General features: G+C 40.8%; 1 protein-coding gene across 1 annotated transcript; it reads right to left on the bottom strand.

Annotated features, from left to right (window-relative positions):
* Positions 1–377: 377 nt before the first annotated feature.
* On the bottom strand, positions 378–16,756 carry LOC143767441 (uncharacterized). Its single transcript, XM_077255778.1, has 7 exons — positions 16,703–16,756; positions 7,459–7,608; positions 7,177–7,329; positions 6,972–7,095; positions 6,791–6,888; positions 6,514–6,604; positions 378–3,004 (listed from the first exon to the last, which is right to left on the bottom strand). The coding sequence occupies exons 2-7, from the start codon at positions 7,534–7,536 to the stop codon at positions 1,914–1,916; spliced, it is 1,635 nt and encodes a 544-aa protein (XP_077111893.1). The 5' UTR covers positions 7,537–7,608; positions 16,703–16,756; the 3' UTR covers positions 378–1,913.
* Between the last annotated feature and the right edge of the window lie 4,600 nt (positions 16,757–21,356).

Raw genomic sequence — 21,356 nt, 5'->3', positions numbered from 1 at the left:
TAGTCCAGGTCTGGGAGGAGATTCCTCAGGAGACCATCCGCAGGCTCATCAGGAGCATGCTCAGGCATTGTATGGAAGTCATACAGGCACGTGGAGGACACACACACACACACACACACACACTACTTAGCATCATTTCCTTGTTTTGAGGCATTTCCACTGAAGTTGTACCAGTCTGTAATTTGATTTTCCACTTTGATTTTGAGTATCATTCCAAATCCAGGCCTCCATTGGTCAATAAATTTGATTTCCATTGATGATTTTTGTGTGATTTTGTTGTCAGCACATTCAACTTTGTACAGAATAAAGTATTCAGTGAGAATGTTTCATTAATTCAGATCTAGGATGTGGTATTTGAGTGTTCCTTTTATTTTTTTGAGCAGTGTATTATTATATTACATCAAACCCCAGTGATAGTAATGGAAAGTGTTGTTCAGATCCCATCACTATTAAATGCTGTTATAGAATCAAAGAAATGAAATGTGAAAAAAAAGAAATCGCATCATCCCTCTTTGACCATTTTATTAAAAGTCATAGGGCCGGATTAAAAAAGCCCTTTTCCTATCAAAGTTTTTATCCCCTTAATATATTGTAGTCATCATACAATTACAATTACAATTGCTCATTTTGCTGGGTGAGGAGCTGAAGAAGGGAATTATAAATGTCGAGAAAAGACACTTTCTACATAGGGCAGAAAAAAGAGAAGAATTTAATGCGTAGAAAGGCAACATAAGCAATTTTAAGTACACAGTGATATATAATATGATGATTGCAATATACTAATAGGATAAAAGTCTTTGATGGGAGTGCTTCTTTAATTAAGACTAACATTATAAACGTCAATCTTAATGAAGAGGTGTTTTATAGTAGGATGCACCACATCATTAGAAGATGCACACCACTTAATGAATTTGATGCATCTTTTTAGTTAAGTGTGTCTCACCAGAAATGCTACTCCACTCAGTGACTGCCGTAAAAAATGCAGCCACTATTCATGAATTTGACAGGCGGGCTACGCTTTGCACTAAGATTTTGAGACATTTGAATATGTTCAACACCGTTTTACTGACACCAGCACTTGATGAAACGAGGTGATAGTTCACCAAATCCACTATAGTCTTCATAGGAAATACTGTAAAATAAACTTGAAAGAAGCTTTATAATTTTTTTTATTGGTGCAGTTTTTATCCAGTATTCTATTATTTCGGCCAAAGGAATGATACTCCATGTTGGGCCACAAGTACTTCAGTTCGACACTGACAATGATAGTCCCTCCTGATTGGCTGGACAGGTGATGTGATGGTTGCAAGCCATGATTGGTAAGCCAAATGCACATAAGCTTTCTCTGGCTGATGCAATTTTCTGCAATGCATAAAATGATGCTAGCATTGTAGGCGACTTGCACAAAGCCAAACATAAATTGTTCACATTTGCCAGATTTATCAAATTCCTAAAAAATTTACAAGAAATAGATTTATGCAGAAATCGCTCATCTCTTGTAACAAGTTTTGAACTAGCATAATTTACCACATTCAGGATATGAATATGGAAGCTCCCCTTTGCAATAGATGAGTTCTGTGCACCACTCTGCTGTCCATGCACTCTTGGTGCAACCCTTTACAAGGTTGTAGCAATGCATAGAAATCTAGAAACCTGGGCAGCAGCCGTCCTCCTTTGGTAACATTATTGGTACAGAAAATCACAATGTTTCGGCCACACAGGTCCTTTACCAAGCCATAAAATAGAGAGATATGCATAACATGTAGTCTCCTGTTTGAATGTTTCGATGGTGAACAAAATTTGATTCCACAGAAAAAAAATTCCCTCATTCTAAGCATGAAAATGGTTTCTCTTCTGTGTGACTTCTTTGAAGCTTAGCAAGATGTGATTTGTGGTTAAAATACTTCTGCATATCAGAAAGGCTTATCACCTGTGTGAATTGTCAGATGTGTAACAAGATATGACTTCTGTTTAAAACATTTCCCACATACAGAACACAAGTACGGCTTCTCCACAGTGTGACTTATCTGATGTCTAACAAGAGACGATTTTCGGATAAAACATAGCCCACATTCTGAGCATAAAAATGGCTTCTCCCCTGTGTGAGTTTTCTGATGCACAGCAAAATTTGATTTATCATTAAAACACTTCCCACATTCTGTGCATGAGAATAGTTTTTCCCCTGTGTGAATTCTCTTATGTGTAACAAGACCCCACTTCTGTTTAAAACATTTCCCACATTCCGAACATGAAAATGGCTTCTGCCCTGTGTGAATTTTTTGGTGTTCAACAAGATTTGATTTCCGAGAAAAACATTTCCCACATTCTGAGCATGAAAATGGCTTCTCTGCTGTGTGACTTCTCTGATGCTTTGTAAGATCTGATTTGTAGTTAAAACACTTCCCACAGTCTGTGCAAGGGAATGGCTTCTCCCCTGTGTGAATTCTCTGATGGGTAACAAGTAGTGATTTCTCTGTGAAAGATCTCCCACAATCAGTACATGAATATGGCTTCTCCCCCATGTGAATTCTCTGATGTATTACAAGTTTTGAACCAGCCATAAAACATTTCCTATGTTCAGAACATGAATTCTCCCCAGTTTTAGTATTTTGATGCTGAAAAAGATTTGAATTCTGTGTAAAACATTTCTCACGTTCTGAACATGAAAATTCCTTTTCTTCTGTGTGACTTTTCTCATGTTTAACAAGATTTGACACATTTACATTACATTTTCCACAATTTAAACATGGAAATGGACCCTCGCCGTTGTGAGATCTTTCCTGTTCAACATCCCTTCTGTTATTTTTCTTAACAGTCTGTAATGAATCAGAAGATAGGACATGTTGAAAAGAATCATGTGATAGATCTTCGTTGTGAAGGGCGGATGGTGTATCTGAAAAAATTGTATACTCTTGATATGCATCTTGTGTGATACCATGATCATCTGCTTTAAAATCCAAATCTGAAGATATCACATCTCCTTTTGCGCTTCTGATACAATTGCCTATGAAGAATAAAAATAATAAAAGTTGTTTGTTTTATTTTTGTACATAAGAATCTTAATCTTATATTGATATTTTACAGTATTAAAGCATCTACATTTATCAGCTCCACACAAATTCTAGGAACAGTTTTACTGACACATTTCCGCCTGAAAGGGACCGTACTAAGGGAAGAGTCATATGGCTGTATAACTTGAATGGGGGTTGCAACCCAATGCATGGACTGGCTGGCTGTTCTTTCACCAAGCATGACAGCATTGCATTGCGATTCCCATCCAAGTTATACATCAGTCTGACTTTTCCCTAAGGTGCAGAGTTTAAAAAATCCCTAGGCTTAACTCAGTAGTCTAAACCTTGTTAAGATCCACAGTTTGAGGTACCCAAAATAATCAAGAACACTGTGAGATACTGTGCACAAGGACTATTATCTACAGTGCCTTGCAAAAGTATTCGGCCCCCTTGAACTTTTCAACCTTTTCCCACATATAATGCTTCAAACATAAAGATACCAAATGTAACTTTTTGGTGAAGAATCAACAACAAGTGGAACACAATTGTGAAGTTAAACGAAATTTATTGGTTATTTTAAATTTTTGTGGAAATTAAAAAACTGAAAAGTGGGGCGTGCAATATTTTTCGGCCCCTTTAACTTAATACTTTGTTGTGCCACCTTTGGCTGCGATTACAGCTGCAAGTCGCTTGGGGTATGTCTCTATCAGTTTTGTACATCGAGAGACTGAAATTCTTGCCCATTCTTCCTTGGCAAACAACTCGAGCTCAGTCAGGTTTGACAGAGATCGTTTGTGAACAGCAGTTTTCAGCTCTTTCCACAGATTCTCGATTGGATTGAGGTCTGGACTTTGACTTGGCCATTCTAACACCTGGAAACGTTTATTTGTGAACCATTCCATTGTAGATTTTGCTTTATGTTTGAGATCATTGTCTTTTTGGAAGACAAATCTCCGTCCCAGTCTCATGTCTTTTGCAGACTCCAACAGGTTTTCTTCAAGAATGGCCCTGTATTTGGCTCCATCCATCTTCCTATCAATTTTAACCATCTTCCCTGTCCCTGCTGAAGAAAAGCAGGCCCAAACCATGATGCTGCCACCACCATGTCTGACAGTGGAGATGGTGTGTTCAGGGTGATGAGCTGTGCTGCCTTTACGCCAAACATATCGTTTGGCATTGTTGCCAAAAAGTTCGATTTTGGTTTCATCTGACCAGAGCACCTTCTTCCACATGTTTGGTGTGCCTCCCAGGTGGCTTGTTGCAAACTTTAAACAACACTTTTTATGGATATCTTTGAGAAATGGCTTTCTTCCTGCCACTCTTCCATAAAGGCCAGATTTGTGCAGTGTACGACTGATTGTTGTCCTACAGACAGACTGTCCCACCTCAGCTGTAGATCTCTGCAGTTCATCCAGAGTGATAATGGGCCTCTTGGCTGCATCTCTGATCAGTCTTCTCCTTGTTTGAGATGAAAGTTTAGAGGGACGGCCGGATCTTGGTAGATTTGCAGTGGTATGATACTCCTTCCATTTCAATATGATCGCTTGCACAGTGGTCCTTGGGATGTTTAAAGTTTTTAAAATCATTTTGTATCCAAATCTGGCTTTAAACTTCTCCACAACAGTATCACGGACCTGCCTGTTGTGTTCCTTGGTCTTCATGATGCTCTCTGTGCTTCAAACAGAACCCTGAGACTATCATAGAGCAGGTACATTTATACGGAGACTTGATTACACACAGGTGGATTATATTTATCATCATTAGGCATTTAGGACAACATTGGATCATTCAGAGATCTGTCATGGTTCCCAATGGCAGGGACATAGGCAAAAACAGGACTAGCTCTAGGAAGATGGAATCTAAGCTGACCGCGATGCTGAACCTGACGCGCAACTACCAATAGCCGGGGAACGTGCCTGCGTTTTATCCCTAGACGTCTCGCACCAGCCGGAGATCTAGCTACCCCTAGTAGAGGAAACACAGACCTGGCTTGCCTCCAGAGAAAACCCCAAAGTGATAGTAGCCCCCAACATATAATGACGGTTAGTTAAGAAGAAAACACATACGTAGTATGAATACAGGTTCAGCAAAGAGAGGCCCACTAACTAGAAAGCAGAAAATACAAAAGTGGACTTCGCGGTCAACTCAAAACCCTACAAAATACCATCCTGAAATAACTTTAAACTCCGGTATCAACTCATGACACCGGAGTGGTCATTTCAGTTCACTAGAGCTTCCAGCAGCAAGATTCAAAATAAAAGCACGCTGGACAAAAATTCACAAAAGGTACAGATGATCCAACTTATCTGAATCAGCAGACTTTGGAGCAGGTAGCAAGTAACAGAGGAGCTCTGGTAACATTGATAGCCGGCAAGTAAATGACTGAGAAGCCAGACTATATAGAAAACTCCCATTTCCTGATGGGAACAGGTGCACTGGAAATAAAAGACAGAAGTCAGCCAGTACCACCAGTAGCCACCAGAGGGAGCCCACAAACAGAATTCACAACAGAGATCCACAATGAACTTCTGGACTGTTTGCTGCACTGAAAGTAAAGGGGCCGAATAATATTGCACACCCCACTTTTCAGTTTTTGAATTTCCACAAAAATTTCAAATAACCAATAAATTTCATTCAACTTCACAATTGTGTTCCACTTGTTGTTGATTCTTCACCAAAAATGTACATTTGGTATCTTTATGTTTGAAGCATGATATGTGGGAAAAGGTTGAAAAGTTCCAGGGGACCGAATACTTTCGCAAGGCACTGTAACTAACTATTAAGCCGCAAATGAGCCAGTAGCTGCTTTAACAATTTTGCAAGGTTCTGATGTAAATGTTTTCAGTTAAGTCTCCAGGACATTGTTATGTTTGAAGTTTGTTAAAAGAGTATGCAGTACTGATTGTCTTTACTATATTAAGTAAAGGAATATTTTATTTTTCCACACTTTTGTTATAGATGTACTTAAAACCTATTTAAGCTTCACAACCTATGAAGATAATGAAAAAGAAATAGTCAATTCAGGTAGACTTATCAATTAATGTTCTTTACCCTTCTTTACCCTTATTGTCATATTTCAGTTGTATTTTTTATATCCTAATTTTATCATCTATAACAATATCATATTTTCACCTACATTTATTTAGAATTGATGTAGCATGGTGGCTCAATGATTAGTATTGCAGCGTTGGGGTCCACCAAGGACAACATCTGCAAGAAGTGTATGTCCTTCCCATATTTGTGTGGGTTTCCTCCAGGTACTCTGCTTTCCTCCCACACTACAAATGCATACTGATAGGGAATTTAGATTGTGAGCCCAATGGGGACAATGATGATGTCTGTAAAGTTGTGAATTAACGATGCTATATAAGCGGGCAAAATAAATAAAACCTAAAGCAGAAAAACGTGAAAGACCACAGAGCTCACAATAAGCAACACAAAATGGTAACAGCTGGTGTCAGAAAAATCTATGACTTCTCTGCATTTAGTTAATACTACTCACCTGGGTAGTCATATATAGGAATCTCCTCTTTACACCGCTCATCAACCCTCACATAGGTCTCTGTAGTATTAATATGGGTCAGATCTTCACCCTGAAACAAATATTTTAGAAGTCACAGACAGATGGAGAATGATCAGCTCTAATCCTGCCATCTCACCGTTCTCATTACACATGTAAAATCATATAATACTGGTGGATAAAACAAGACTGAGCACAAGACCTTCACAGCTATCTACACATCATAGAGGAGATCTCATGACACCTTCTCTCCATCTACCTGATGATCCTGAGGAACACTGGTATTTTCTTGTTGAAAGTCCTGAGGAAGAAGAGGATGGGGACATCTCTCTGGTGTTGTCTTCTTACTGGATAGAACTGGAGGAAACACATACAGGGACTGAATTCTTACTTTAAATACATATAATTATAGGCTGTGTGTATTTAGTCCTGTCTATTACCTGGTGATGTGAGGGGCTGGGGAACCTCCATCATGACGTCCTTGTACAGATCTTTGTGTCCTTCTAAATACTCCCACTCCTCCATGGAGAAATAAACGGCGACATCCTGACACCTGATAGGAACCTGACATACAATGATACTGTCATTCCCCCAATCCCTTCATAGCGTTACTGTATAATGTCCCAGCATTCCCAGCAGTGTCACCTCTCCAGTCAGCAGCTCAATCATCTTGTAGGTGAGATCTAGGATCTTCTTGTCATTCATATTATCATGTATCAGGGGATGAGATGGAGGCCCCGTGATTGGGCTCAGGGGTCTTCCCCCTTCACTAGAGGTCTTCTTCACTACTGTGTAATCCTAGTTATGGAGAGACACATTAATAAATCTCACTACAGACATTTCCAGTGTCCTCACCTCTCCAGTTCTGTCCATCTTTTATTCCCATAGACAAGAATGATGTAATGTGACGTCATCAGAATCTCTCACCTCTCCAGTAAGCCGGAAGAGGATCTCTAGGATGAGATGTAATATCCTCTCCACCATCTTGTCCCTGTCCCTATCCATCTTTGATTATTCAATCAGGAAATTTCTCTTATATAGAAGATCTCCACTGACAAGATCCGATACTGTAGGGACCTGAATAGGAATAAGAGATAGCATATAATCATAAAAAATACAACATCTGTTAATACTCTTGTGAAATATATAAGAAGATAAAGCAGCTTCTTAATTTTTTAAAGGCATGTCACAACCTCATTGGAACTATACAGCTAATCACTGGCCTCAGGAGCTGTTGCCAACATGTATGGCAAATGAAAGAACAACAAACACTGGCTCCATGTTTCACCTACAATGACTATGTACGTAAGAGATGAAAACCAACAAACAATAACTGTGCTCTTGCATATTACTCAGAAATAATGTAATACATGTCCTTGTGATAAACTGCTTGCGGGAACATACAAAAAGTCGGTATGAAAATGACTGATGACTGCTTGAACATTTCAGTAATATCAAAAGAGTTTCCATAAGCTTTAGGAAGGGTGACTATTAGTGATGAGCGAGTGTACTCGTTGCTCGGGATTTTCCGAGGACGCTCGGGTGACCTCCGAGTATTTATGACTGCTCGGAGATTTAGTTTTCATCGCGGCAGCTGAATGATTTACAGCTACTAGCCTGGCTGAATACATGTGGGGGTTGCCTGGTTGCTAGGGAATCCCCACATGTAAGCAAGCAGGCTAGTAGCTGTAAATCATTCAGCTGCCGTGATGAAAACTAAATCTCCAAGCAGTCATAAATACTCGGAGGTCACCCGAGCGTGCTCGGGAAAACCTGAGCAACGCGTACACTCGCTCATCACTAGTGACTATATAATTAAGAAAATGTCTAGATCTCAATCAAAATGGGATATAATGATTTGCATCCTGAGTGTATCTCCAAGGAATGCGATCAGAATTAAGAATATATCCCATGGTTGTGACGCACCAGGAGACATGAGTCACATATGGTGGTCCTGCCCGGTGGTTACTGATCTGTGGCGGGAGGTAAAGCTTCTACTGGATAGGATGATTGGAAAAGAGACATTAATGAACCCACTGACCCTCCTTCTGGGATTTAAGCCGCAGGGGTTATCTAAAAAATTACACAGACTGGTGGTGTTATTGGGAATGGCAACCAAAATACACATAGCGTCAAAATGGAGGTCTCCTACACTTTCAATATCTCTTGTCAAAGATAGAATGAACACTATCATGATATATGAGCGCATTCAAGCGACGAGAACAGATAGCTGGAATTCCTTTTTTCAAACCTGGTCGCCATGGCTCGAATTATATCCAGATGGTCAAATGAAGTTGGCTCTCACCCTGTCTCCCTGAGATGTTGCTTTTTATTTTTCTCTTCGAAGGAGTGGGGATTCTGAACAGGATAATATTGATAACCGATCGATACTTGTTGATATGTGAGAATATCATTGTAAAATTGTAGAGTGGTTTTATACTGTATTCGGTCTTGAACTTATCCCCTTTTGTTTCTGTCTTGTTTTTGTCTTGTCTTTCATTAATCAACATTAATACTTCTCCCATACATTACAATGTTAGTGTTGATACTTATGTAAATTTTGTATTTTCAATACTCCCACGTTGGGAGATTATTGTGAAATTTTTATTTTCCAAATAAAAATATTGAAACAAAAAAAAAAAAAGAATATATCCCATTGGTTGTTTTGTACTATTGACATTTCTAAAATGTGTATTGCTAGGATTTCTAGTGGAGAGATGATGGGGGATCTGGTTTTTAGGTGTGGCATTTACAATACATACATACTTATGTGTATATACATTGAGCTTTGAAGTTTGTGAACTGTCCAAAATGTTAATTTTTTGCATAAATTTGACCCGAGTACAACAGATTTCACACAAGTCCCAAAAGTAGATAAAGAACCAAATAAAACAAACGTAAAAAATATTAGACTTTGTTGTTTTTTAAATGACGAAAATAATCCAATATCACATGTCTGTGAGTGACAAAAGTATGTGAACAATTAGGATTAGCAGATTACTTGAAGGTAAAATTAGAGTCTTATGTTTTCAACCAATGGGATGACAATCAGATGACTCCAATCCAGAGTCAGACAAATTGCATACAAATGGAGAAAATGTAATACCATCCACAGGGGTGGTTGATCAACAAATATCAGTTCAAGAAGAAGGTATATAACAGTCCACTAAGTAACAAAGGTACCCCTAGGTAACCTCTAAGCAACTAAAGGCCTCTCTCAAACTAGCTAATGTTAAAATTAATTTGTCCACTATCAGGAGGACATTGAACAACAATGGTGTGCATGGCAGGATTACAAGGAGAAGCCAATGCTCTCCAAAAAGAACATTGCTGCCCATTAATAGTTTGCTACACATCACCAGGGCAAACCAGAAGGCTACTAAAACAATGTTTTGTGGATGGAAGAGAGAAAAATAGTTGAAAATTAATAAATAATAAGTGTTAGGTTTGGAGAAACAAAAACACTGCATTACACCTTTTGTATGAAACATAGTGGTGGTAGTATCAAGACTTAGGCCTGGTTTGCAGTGCTTGGGTCAAGTTTTCCATTATTGAAAGAACAATGAATTCTCAAATATGTCAGAAAATGTTAAAGGAAAATATCAGGAAATCTAAGCTGAATCTCAAAATAGTGTGGGGCATTCAGAAAGACAATGACCCAAAGTATACAAGCTGTTCTCCAAAAAATGGTTAAAGAAGAATAAAGTTAAAAAAGCATGCCAATTAACTATTTTTCCCTAAACCTGTGTGATTGTTAGTGTAGTGTCAGTTTGTTAACGTACTCACTTATCATCATCTTCGCCATAATCCAGTGCCATTCCGGTCCTCTCCGGAGTTACATGACAATGATTCAGACTCCCCTGGATCACACTGTGCTCTCTGTAACCCGGAAGTGGCTTTTATAATGTAACCCTATGGAGATTTAGAACAAGGCTCTCTAGGCTTACATGTTAAAGGGGACCTGTCACCAGGTTTGGCCAATATGAGATACAGCCATCACCTTTCAGGGCTGATATACAGCATTATAGAATGCTGTATATCAGCCCCCAACCCAACCTGTAAGAGAAAAGTAACTTATTATACTCACCTGGGGGCAGTCCGGTCTGAGGGGTGTCGCTTTTCTTGGTCCGGTGCCTCCCATCTTCTTGCAATGCCGACCTCTGGCTTGCTTTGTGTGGATGACACATCCCTGCGTCATCCACACAATCTCCTTGGCATCACGCTCCTGCGCAGGCGTACTTATCTGCCCTGTTGAAGGCAGAGCAAAGTACGGCAGTGCGCAGGTGCCGAGAAAGGTTAAAGTGCTCCTCAAGGGTCATCATGTCCAACCCCCTGCTCAATGCAGCGTAGGATTCACTAAACCATCTCGGACAGATATCTGTCCAGCCTCTGTTTGAAGACGAACTCACCACTTGTCGGGGCAGCATGTTCCACTCAATGATCACCCTGTCAAAAAGTTTTTTCAAATATCTAATCTGTATCTTCTCCCTTTCAGTTTAATTACATTGCTTCTCATGTTTCCATGTGCAAATGAGAATAAGGATGACCCCTCTACACTGTGACATCCCTTCAGATAATTGTAGACAGCTATTAAGTCTCCCCTTAGCCTTCTTTTTTGCAGGTTAAACATTCAGAGATTCTTTAACCATTCCTCATAGGACATACTTTGCAGTAAGCTCACCATCCTGGTAGCTCTTCTCTGAACTTGCTCCAGTTTTTCAATGTCTTTTTTTAAAATGTGGTGCCCAGAACAGGGCACAGTATTCCAGTGGTGGCCTGATCAAGGAGGAGAAGAGGGGGATAATTAATTCACATGATCTAGACTCTAAGCTACATTTAATACATCCTAAAACTGTGTTTCTCTTTTCTGTTGCTGCATCACACTGTTGACTCATGCAGTCTGTGATCTATTAGAATACCCAAGTCTTTTTCATGCATGCTGTTGCTTAGTTCTATTCCTCCCATTCTGTAGACGTAATTTTCGTTTTTCTAGACCAGATGTAGAATACTACATTTCTCCCTGTTAAATAACATTTTAATAGTCACTGCCCATTGTTCAACCTTATATAGATAGTTCTCTGTCTTCTCTAGTATTAGCTATCCCTCCTAGCTTTGGATCATCTGCAAACATGATTAGTTTACCTTCACGTTATCTAGATCATTTATAAAAATGTTGAACACTGAGGTCAGGACACAGCCTTGTGGTACCATACTTGAAATACTCTTCCAATTGGATGTGCAACCATTTATTACCACTCTTTGAGTACGATCACTGAGGAAGTTATGAATCCACCTAACTGTAGCCTTGTCAATACCATACTTGGTCATTGTTTCTATAAGGATAGTATGAGATACTTTATCAGATGCCATGCTGAAGTCGAATATACTATATCTACCACATTTCCCTGATCCACCCAGTCAGTGATTTCATCATAACAGGAAATTAGATAAGTCTGGCATTACTTGTTTGCTACAAACCCATTCTGGCTTTGCTTAAGTACTGTATTCTTATCCAAATACATTCTGTTAAATAATTTGTTAAAAGATCTTTCCTGGAGTACGTAAGGCTCACTGGCTTGTAATTTCCTGGCTCCATCTTCTTTCCTTTTTTGAAGATAGTGACAACATTTGCCCTTCTCCAATCTTCTGGGACCTCTCCTGTTCTCCAGGATTTTTCATAGATTAAGTCAGCTAACTCATTCATCTGGACCAGAAGATTTAAATTAATCTAAATTAGCTTAGTGCTCCCTTAACATCTTTCTGTTTATAGAAAGTGTGAATTATTTTATTCTTTCGATAGCACTGTGAAGATCAGTTGATGTTACAATTGCTTTCTTAGAGAACACAGATATAAAATAGGAATATAAAAGTTCGGCCTTCTCAACATAATTTTTGACCACTTAACCCTTTTCATCTGGTAAAAAACCCATAGCATTTTTTACTTTTCTTTTTGCTTTTGACATACCCACAAAATTCATTTTTATTGCTTTTGGTCTCCCGAGCAAGCCTCACTGGATTTAGCTCTTCTAACGCTTGCCCTACAATCCCTGCAAACAGCATTATATCCTTCTTTAGATATGCCCCCCTCTTTCCATTTAATATACATTTATTTTTTCCTGTTTTAACAAGTGATTAAATTCTGGTCTCTTTAAATGCTTCCAATTCTTCCTTGTTTTTTTGGGATTGTTATCGATTGTGAAGTGAGAATTTCATTTAGCAAAATCTCCCATCCTTCTTTCACATTTCTGTCCTTTAGAACATCCAACCATTGTACTTTTCCTACCCTCTTTCTGACTCTCTTAAAATCTGACTTTCTGAAGTCCAACCTTAAAGGGAACCTGTCACCTGAATTTGGCGGGACAGGTTTGCGGAGGCGTGTACTACGGAGGACACAGCATGAGCTTCAATCCAATATTGCGGCCAGCATGCAGCCAGCGGGTAAGGAAAGGGTGAATCAAACACCCGAAAACCCCGCCCATATGACCGCAAACCTGTCCCGCCAAATTCAGGTGACAGGTTCTCTTTAAAGTCTGAGTCCTTGTTGGTCTTCCTCCTCTTGTTATACAAAATTTTAGGACCACTTTTACTTGCTCAACCATTTTCTCCCTGTTGGTAAGAATTAGGTCCAAGATTGCAGATCCTCTTGTTCTCTCTTCTACCTTAAAGTTGTTAGCAAGAAAAGATAAGAAATTTCTGGACCCATTATGTTTGCTTTAGAGAGATTCCCAACAGATATCTGGATAGTTAAGTTGTTCACCTGTAGAATCTTGTTCAATCTCCGTGGTCCAAGTCCATCCACTGGGAGGATGGATGAGAAGATGACTTGCTCTCCAGTTCCTTCACTTTCCAGCCTAGATCTTAAAAGTCTCTCAAAGAAAAAATGTTGTTCCAGTGTCTGGTAAAATGGTTCTTTCTTTATTTTAAGTCCATTAAAAATGTACAAAATTACAAAGGTTGGATAGACAGGGCAAGGGAGCAACACGCGTTTCGAATGCTCACTTGCGTTTTTTATCACAGCTTGGCTACACAATCAATAGTGTAGTCTCTGCCTCTATCCGTTATCTCCTGGTACTTGACCCTGGACCGTGACCTGATTTATGCCTTTGTCTTTTGCCTTACCTATGTGCTCTCTTGGTACTGACCCCGGAATGTCTGACTTCTCTGCCTCCATGAGTAGTGACTAGTGTCACACTATCGCCAGCATAAAGAACCACAAGAAGTCCTGGAAGTGTTGATATAGCCACTACAGACCTCTTATCTCAATATTATTGAGTCTACGCGGGATTACATGAAAAGAAAGAAGGATTTGTGCAAGCCTAAATCCACAGATGATGGTTAGTTCTCCAAGAAGTTTGGAACAACCTACCTACCAAATTCCTTCCAAGACCATGTGTAAGTGTACCTAGAAGAATTGATGAAAGGAAAGGACAGTAACACCAAATTTTGATTTGTTTTTGCCTTCGTTCATTCACTTTACATTTTATCCTACTCCTAGGATTATGGTGTGGGGTGGCATAATTTATGGCAGCTGAATCCCACTAGTCTACATTACAGGTAAACTTATAGCTCCGCATGACATCGGTTTGGTTGTGGAACCAGTGATACAACTATTTCTCTGGTGTCACAAGAGCTATTTTTCAACACGGCAACACTAGGCTGAAAGTTGTTTGCTACCATGGCCTGTCACTGGACTTGTCTCCCATCGAGCATGTGGAGACACTGGGGGTCATCGGGCGCCCCAGTCCACTAACTGAAATCGTATGGACCAGGGGTCGTCCCGCCAAACGCCTGCTCTCCCTTTTTACATAGGCTTAATGCTACTCAGACAGCACAGGATGAGGGTAAAACAGTGTGGCAATGCTTTATTGAACCACAAAACAGGCAGATAACATGTAGAACAGTGCCAGCAAAATACCCCAAGATGGTGCAAATTACACAGTCTCACCCTTCCCCTGACTCGCCGGGATAATGGCAGCTGTTACTTTAGAGCTCCCAGGGTCGACTAACCCACCAGTGACATGCACACAGATAGGTGGTAACAACAAGCATAGGAAGATGACAGTCCATTCAGGTACAAGGCCAGTTGACTGGAGGGTTACAACCTGGCTTCATCTTCCAGGGTCGACGACCCCACCAGTGGCACACACACAGAGAGGGGTGCATTATACTATGAGGAAGACTATGGATGGTGCATTATAATATATGGAGCCAATTATACTATATGGAAGCTAGGATAATACTTGGAGGACTATGAGGCAGCCTTTATACTTTATAGAGGGCCATTTGATGGCAGTGTTGGAGACCATTATACAGTGTGAAGAGGTGTAGGTGACATTATACTGTATGTAGGTCCATTATACTACATGGAGGGCTGTGAGGGGGGTCACAGTTGGGGATCATACTGTGCCGGGGTAGTTGGGGGTAGAGTAGGTTCATCATACAGTGTCTGTGGAGGATACTGTGTAAGAAATCACTGTGGGAGATTATACAGTGTTTGTGGGGCACTTCTGTTGGCATCATACTTCATGAGGGCAATGAAAAAAGAATGTAGGGGCTTCAATAGGAGGAAAATCACTTTGTAAGGGTTGCAGAGTTGTGAAATATGTACCTATGTGACCCAGCCAAAATTTTGTATCTTTTTTTTTTTTTTTGGGGGGGGGCAATTACAACTTTTGCTATGGGGCCCCATGATTTCTATGCACGCCCCTAGTGCAGGATACATTGTCCCTTTCACATACTGCTGCAGGAATGGATTGGTCATAACTTACACATCACATCCAATGCCGCCCCTCGGTACATACAGGCATCCAGCCATGTTTTTCCCGATCGGCGGTTGGTCGGTGGAGCTCGTCCCTCTTCCCGCTCCCACATCCCTCACTCAACCTAATTGGAAGTCTCCTGCTATTAGCTCCAGACAGCCCTGTGTGTGTCGCTTGTGATAGGCTAAGAGAATGAAACGTGGTCCGTTGGGGAAAACGCACCATTTTGCCAGCTTAGTGCAGTGGCTGTTTGTTGATGCTCAGACTGCAGGTTGTTGCATGTGGTACGTGGACGGTGCTGCATGGTGGACATGTCTGACTGGTCAGTGCCAGGCAGCAGCCACATTGGAGGTGCCCAGAGTTTTGTAGGCGTGTGCCAGAGATAATAGGTTGGCAATCAGTGCTGCCTCCTGTGTCTGCCTACCGGACCATGGTTCTGCAGCCATCATTGTGTGTCTGTATGCTTGTGCCAAGCCTGCCATTGCCTTAATGATCCTTGTTCTGGATTCTTCTGTGTGGTTCTTGTATATGCGGTGATGGCGCTGACATACTTGTGTTTGGACATCTTTTTTTCTATTTCTCTAAATTAAAATGTCCACTATTGCACAAATTTTTACAGGATAGATATAAATCTGTATCAACCAGATTAATTTCTACCAATTTTAACAATTTACTACGGGGAGCACCGTTTTGCAGTTCGCCTCAGGCAGCAGAGAGGCTAGGTTCACCCTTCAGACTGTGTGGGACATCTGATTATATAGAGAGTAACCCAAAACACCAACAATAAAACTTAGTGCACACATACAGGGTGCGGCACAGGGCTAAGGACGTGTTCACACAGTCATTCATGAAAGTCGGAAGAAAAAGGAAACCAAAAAGACGCTTAGTAAATGTGGAAACCCCGACCCTAAATGTAGCAAAACGCAGTAAATGCAATAAAGAAAATCTCAGCAATGAATAAGTGGTTTAAGTTTTGGGAGTGAGAGACGAGGTTTATTGAGGCCCCAAATCTTTACCCATTTCTATCATATTTTATCCTATAATATATTGTGCTCTCGTGTTTCCTCCATATTCTGCCCCCACAGTCTCCTCCTCCAGGATCAGTGTCCTCAGTACAGGACCGACGCCACAGACATTTCATGGGAAATCCCTTTATTCTAAACTATTACAGCCAAAATGAGGGAAATGACAGTTTCTCCAGATTTCTATGGAGAGAAAAACCCGACATTTCCATTCCCTGTAATCTCCATCATCTGTCCCCAAACCAGAGCGCCCTCCCCTGTATACAGGAGCACAGCCAGCGTCCTATTACTGTACATATACACATGGCGGAGCTGGGGGCACTATCTCCGGGAATGGAGGGGTTACTGCCCCCTGCCCCCGCCCAGTAATGGGGAATCTCCAGCACCTACCTCCACCTGCAGAGCCGCACACCACATATATGGCTGTTCTGTGCGCACAGGACCTGGGATGAGGTCACAGGAGGGGAGGAGTCAGGGGTCACATGATCAGGGGCCTCAGTGTATGCAGGACTCTGCTGTGCTGGTTGTCATGGTGCTGGATGAGGGGAAGTTTATGTGGGGTCAGGAGGGGTTTACAGGGTGGATGTAGCAGAGCCGTGTGTACGAGGTGTACGGAGCAGAGCCGTGTGGGTACGAGGTGTACGGAGCGGAGCCGCGTGTGTACGAGGTGTACGGAGCGGAGCCGTGTGTGTACAAGGAGTATGGAGGGGATCCGCGTGTGTGCCAGGTATACGGAGCGGTCTGTGTACGATATGTGCGGAGCGGAGCCGTATGTGTATGATGAGGAGTTGCGAGTGTACGGAGTGGAGCCGTGCATGGACAATGTGTATCGGAAAGGAGCCAAGTGTGTGCTGAGCTGCGTGTGTATGACATCTATGGACATTATTGAGGAGGAGGCAGTGGATGTGGAGAACCTGACAGAAAACAGCTAGTGCAAATGATATTGGTAATAGTGGTGACGTGGGCCGCTCTGGTGGCACTCTTAAAAATTGTGACATGCATTTCCATTTACTCCCCTGTAGTCTGATACCCCAAAGTAAAATCCTGAATGACAAATTGCCCCAAGAAGTCACATAATTAGTAAATAGAGTCCACCTGTAATTTATTCTCAGTATAACTACAGCTGTTCTGTGAAGGCCTCAGAGGTTTATTTGAGAACTTAGGGATTAAACAGCATCATGAAGACAAAGGAACACACCAGAAAGGTCAGAAGAGAAAAGCTGGGTTAGGTTATATAAAAAAAAAAGCCCAAGCTCTGAACATCTCATGGGGGACTGTTCAATCCATCATCCAAAAATAGAAAGAGTATGGCACAACTGCAAACCTACCAAGACACAGCAGTCCACCTAAACTGACATCCCAAGCAAGGAGAGAATCAGCAAAGAGGCCCATGGTCACTTTGGAGGAGCTACAGAAATCCAAAACTCAAATGCGAGAATCTGTCCACAGGACAACTATTACTTGTGTGCTCCACAAATCTGGCCTTTCTGGAAGAGTAGTAAGAAGAAAGCAATTTTTGAAAGCAAGCCACACGAAGTCCTGATTGCAGTTTGCAAAAAGCCATGGGACACCGTTAGCATGTGGAAGATGGTGCTCTGGTTTGATGAGACCAAAGAAGAACTTTTTGGGCTAAGTGCAAAACGCTATGTGTGATGGAAAACTAACACTACACATCACCCTGAAAACAGACAGGGAAACTGGTCAGTTTATTTCTGTTAATGTTGATGATTATGGCTTACAGACAATGAAAACACAAAAGTCATTCTCAGTAAATTAGAATAATTAACAAAAAAATACCGGCAAAGGTTTCCTAAGTTTAGAAAGGTCCCTTATTGTTTCATTAGGCTCCACAATCATGGGGAAGATTGCTGACTTGATAGATGTCCAGAAGGCAGTCATTGACACACTCCACAAGGAGGGTAAGCCACAAAAGGTATTTGCTAAAGAAGCTGGCTGTTCAGAGTGCTGTATCCAAGCATATTAATGGAAAGCTGAGTGGAAGGAATATGCTAGGATACAAACCTAATGGTTCTCGCTGGAAAACCCTCCAATGTGGCTGAATTACAACAATGCTGCAAAGATTAGAGGGCCAAAATTTCTCCAGTGTTGAAAAAGACTAATTGCCAGTTATCGCAAACGCTTGATTGCAATTGTTGCTGCTAAGAGTTGCCCAAAGAGTTATTAGGCTTAGGGGAAATCACTTTTTCATACCTTGCCTTGTAGGTTGGTATTTCTTTTTCCCCTAATAATAAAGACCTTCATTTAAAAATTGCATTTTGTGTTTACTAGTGTTATCTTTGCCTAATATTTAAATTTATTTGGTAATCTGAAATATATAAAGGGAACCTGTCAGCAGGATTGTGCACAATAACCTACAGACAGTGTCAGGATGGCACTGATATATTGATTAAAATGATACTTTGGTTGATTAAATCCGTCTTGTGGTTGTTGTGTACGCTTTATTTTCATAGTAACATAGTTAGCAAGGCCGAAAAAAGACATTTGTCCATCCAGTTCAGCCTATATTGCGTTGGAATAAATCCCCAGATCTACGTCCTTCTAAAGAACCTAATAACTGTAAACTAAAATTTTGTTCTGCTCCAGGAAGACATCCAGGCCTCTCTTGAACCCCTCGACTGAGTTCACCATCACAACTTCCTCAGGCAAGGAATTTCAGATTCTCACTGCCCTAACAATAAACAATCTTCTATGTTGGTGCAAAAACCTTCTTTCCTCCAGATACAGAGAATGACCCCTTATGAACTTCACCTTCGTTGGTATAAACAGATTCTCGGAGAGATGTTTATATTGTCCCCTTATATACTTATACATGGTTATTAGATCGCCCCTCAGTCGTCTTCTTTCTAGAATAAATAATTCTAATTTTGCCAATCTCTCTGGGTATTGCCCTCCTTTGTACTCGCTCTATTTCCATTATATCCTTCCTGAGCACCGATGCCCAACACTGTACACAGCACTCCATGTGCGGTCTAATCAGAGATTTGTACAGAGGAAGTATAATGCTCTCATCATGGGTATCCAGACCTCTTTTAATGCAGTCCATGATCCTGTTTGCCTTGGCAGCTGATGTCTGCTCCAGGTAAGTTTATCATTAACTAGGATCCCCAAGTCCTTCTCCATGTCAGATTTACCCAGTAATTTCCCTGTTCAGTGTGTAACGGTTATGTTGATTCCTTCTTCCCATGTGTATAACCTTACATTTATCATTGTTAAACCGCATCTGCCACCTCTGGGCCCAAGTTTCCAACTTATCCAGGTCCATCTGTAGCAGAATACTATCTTCTCTTGTATTAACTGCTTTACATGGTTTTGTATCATCTGCAAATATCAGTATTTTACTGTGTAAATCTTCTACCAGATCGTTAATATGTTGAAGAGAATAAGTACCAACACCAACTCCTGCGGTACCCCACTGGTCACAGCGACCCAGTTAGAAAATATACCATTTATTACCACCCTCTGCTTTCCATCATTAAGCCAGTTACAGTGCCTTGCGAAAGTATTCGGTTCCCTGGAACTTTTCAACCTTTTCCCACATATCATGCTTCAAACATAAAGATACCAAATGTAAATTTTTGGTGAACAATCAACAACAAGTGGAACACAATTGTGAAGTTGAACGAAATTTATTGGTTATTTTACATTTTTGTGGAAATTCAAAAACTGAAAAGTGGAGCGTCCAATGTTATTCGGCCCCTTTACTTTCAGTGCAAACTCACTCCAGAAGTTCATTGTGGATTTTTGAATGATCCAATGTTGTCCTAAATGCCTAATGATGATAAATATAATCCACCTGTGTGCATTTATACAGTCCCTGTATAAATGCACCTGCTCTGTGATAGTCTCAGGGTTCTGTTTGAAGGAGAGAGAGCATCATGAAGACGAAGGAACACAACAGGCAGGTCCGTGATACTGTTGTGGAGAAGTTTAAAGCCGAATTTGGATATAAAATGATTTCCAAAACTTTAAACATCCCAAGGAGCACTGTGCAAGCGATCATATTGAAATGGAATGAGTATCATACCGCTGCAAATCTACCAAGACCCGGCTGTCCCTCTAAACTTTCATCTCAAACAAGGACAAGACTGATCAGAAATGCAGCAAAGAGGCCCATGATCACTCTGGATAAACTGCAGAGATCTACAGCTGAGGTGGGACAGTCTGTCCATAGGACAACAATCAGTCGTACACTGCACAAATCTGGCCTTTATGGAAGAGTGGCAAGAAAAAAGCCATTTCTCAAAGATATCCATAAATAGTGTCATTTAAAGTTTGCGACAAGCCACCTTGGAGATACACCAAAATGTGGAAGAAGGTGCTCTGGTCAGATGAAACCAAAATTGAATTTTTTGGCAACACAGCTCATCACCCTGAACACACCTTCCCCACTGTTAAACATGGTGGTGGCAGCATCATGGTTTGGGCCTGCTTTTTTTCAGGAGGGACAGGGAAGATGGTTAAAATTGATGGGAAGATGGATGGAGTCAAATACAGGACCATTCCTGAGGAAAACCTGTTGTAGTCTGCAAAAGACCTGAGACTGGGACGGAGATTTGTCTTCCAACAAGACAATGATCCCAAACATAAAGCAAAATCTACAATGGAATGGTTCACAAATAAACATATCCAAGGGTTAGAATGGCCAAGTCAAAGTCCAGACCTCAATCCAATCGAGAATCTGTGGAAAGAGCTGAAAACTGCTGTTCACAATCGATCGCCATTAAACCTCACTGAGTTCGAGCTGTTTGCCAAGGAAGAATGGGCAAGAATTTCAGTCTCTCGATGTACAAAACTGATAGAGACATACCCCAAGCGACTTGCAGCTGTAATCGCAGCAAAAGGTGGCGCAACAAAGTATTAAATTAAAGGGGCCGAATAATATTGCACGCCCCACTTTTCAGTTTTTGATTTTCCACAAAAATTTAAAATAACCAATAAATTTCGTTCAACTTCACAATTGTGTTCCACTTGTTGTCGATTCTTCACCAAAAATTTACATTTGGTATCTTTATGTTTGAAGCAT

This window comes from Ranitomeya variabilis, chromosome 4, assembly GCF_051348905.1.
Source record: "Ranitomeya variabilis isolate aRanVar5 chromosome 4, aRanVar5.hap1, whole genome shotgun sequence".
In the NCBI taxonomy this organism is placed as follows: domain Eukaryota; kingdom Metazoa; phylum Chordata; class Amphibia; order Anura; family Dendrobatidae; genus Ranitomeya; species Ranitomeya variabilis.
The sequence above is the reverse complement of the archived record's forward strand: the minus strand, read 5'-3'. Positions and strand labels throughout refer to the sequence as shown.

What these genes read in the sequence shown, in the direction of transcription:
- LOC143767441 (XM_077255778.1), bottom strand. Translation starts at nt 7,536, where the DNA reads ATGGATAGGGACAGGGACAAGATGGTGGAGAGGATATTACATCTCATC. An exon ending in TCTTCCGGCTTACTGGAGAG is followed by an intron (nt 7,330 to 7,458) that starts GTGAGAGATTCT and finishes CTCCATAACTAG; the next exon opens with GATTACACAGTAGTGAAGAA. An exon ending in TCCTATATATGACTACCCAG is followed by an intron (nt 3,005 to 6,513) that starts GTGAGTAGTATT and finishes TATTCTTCATAG; the next exon opens with GCAATTGTATCAGAAGCGCA.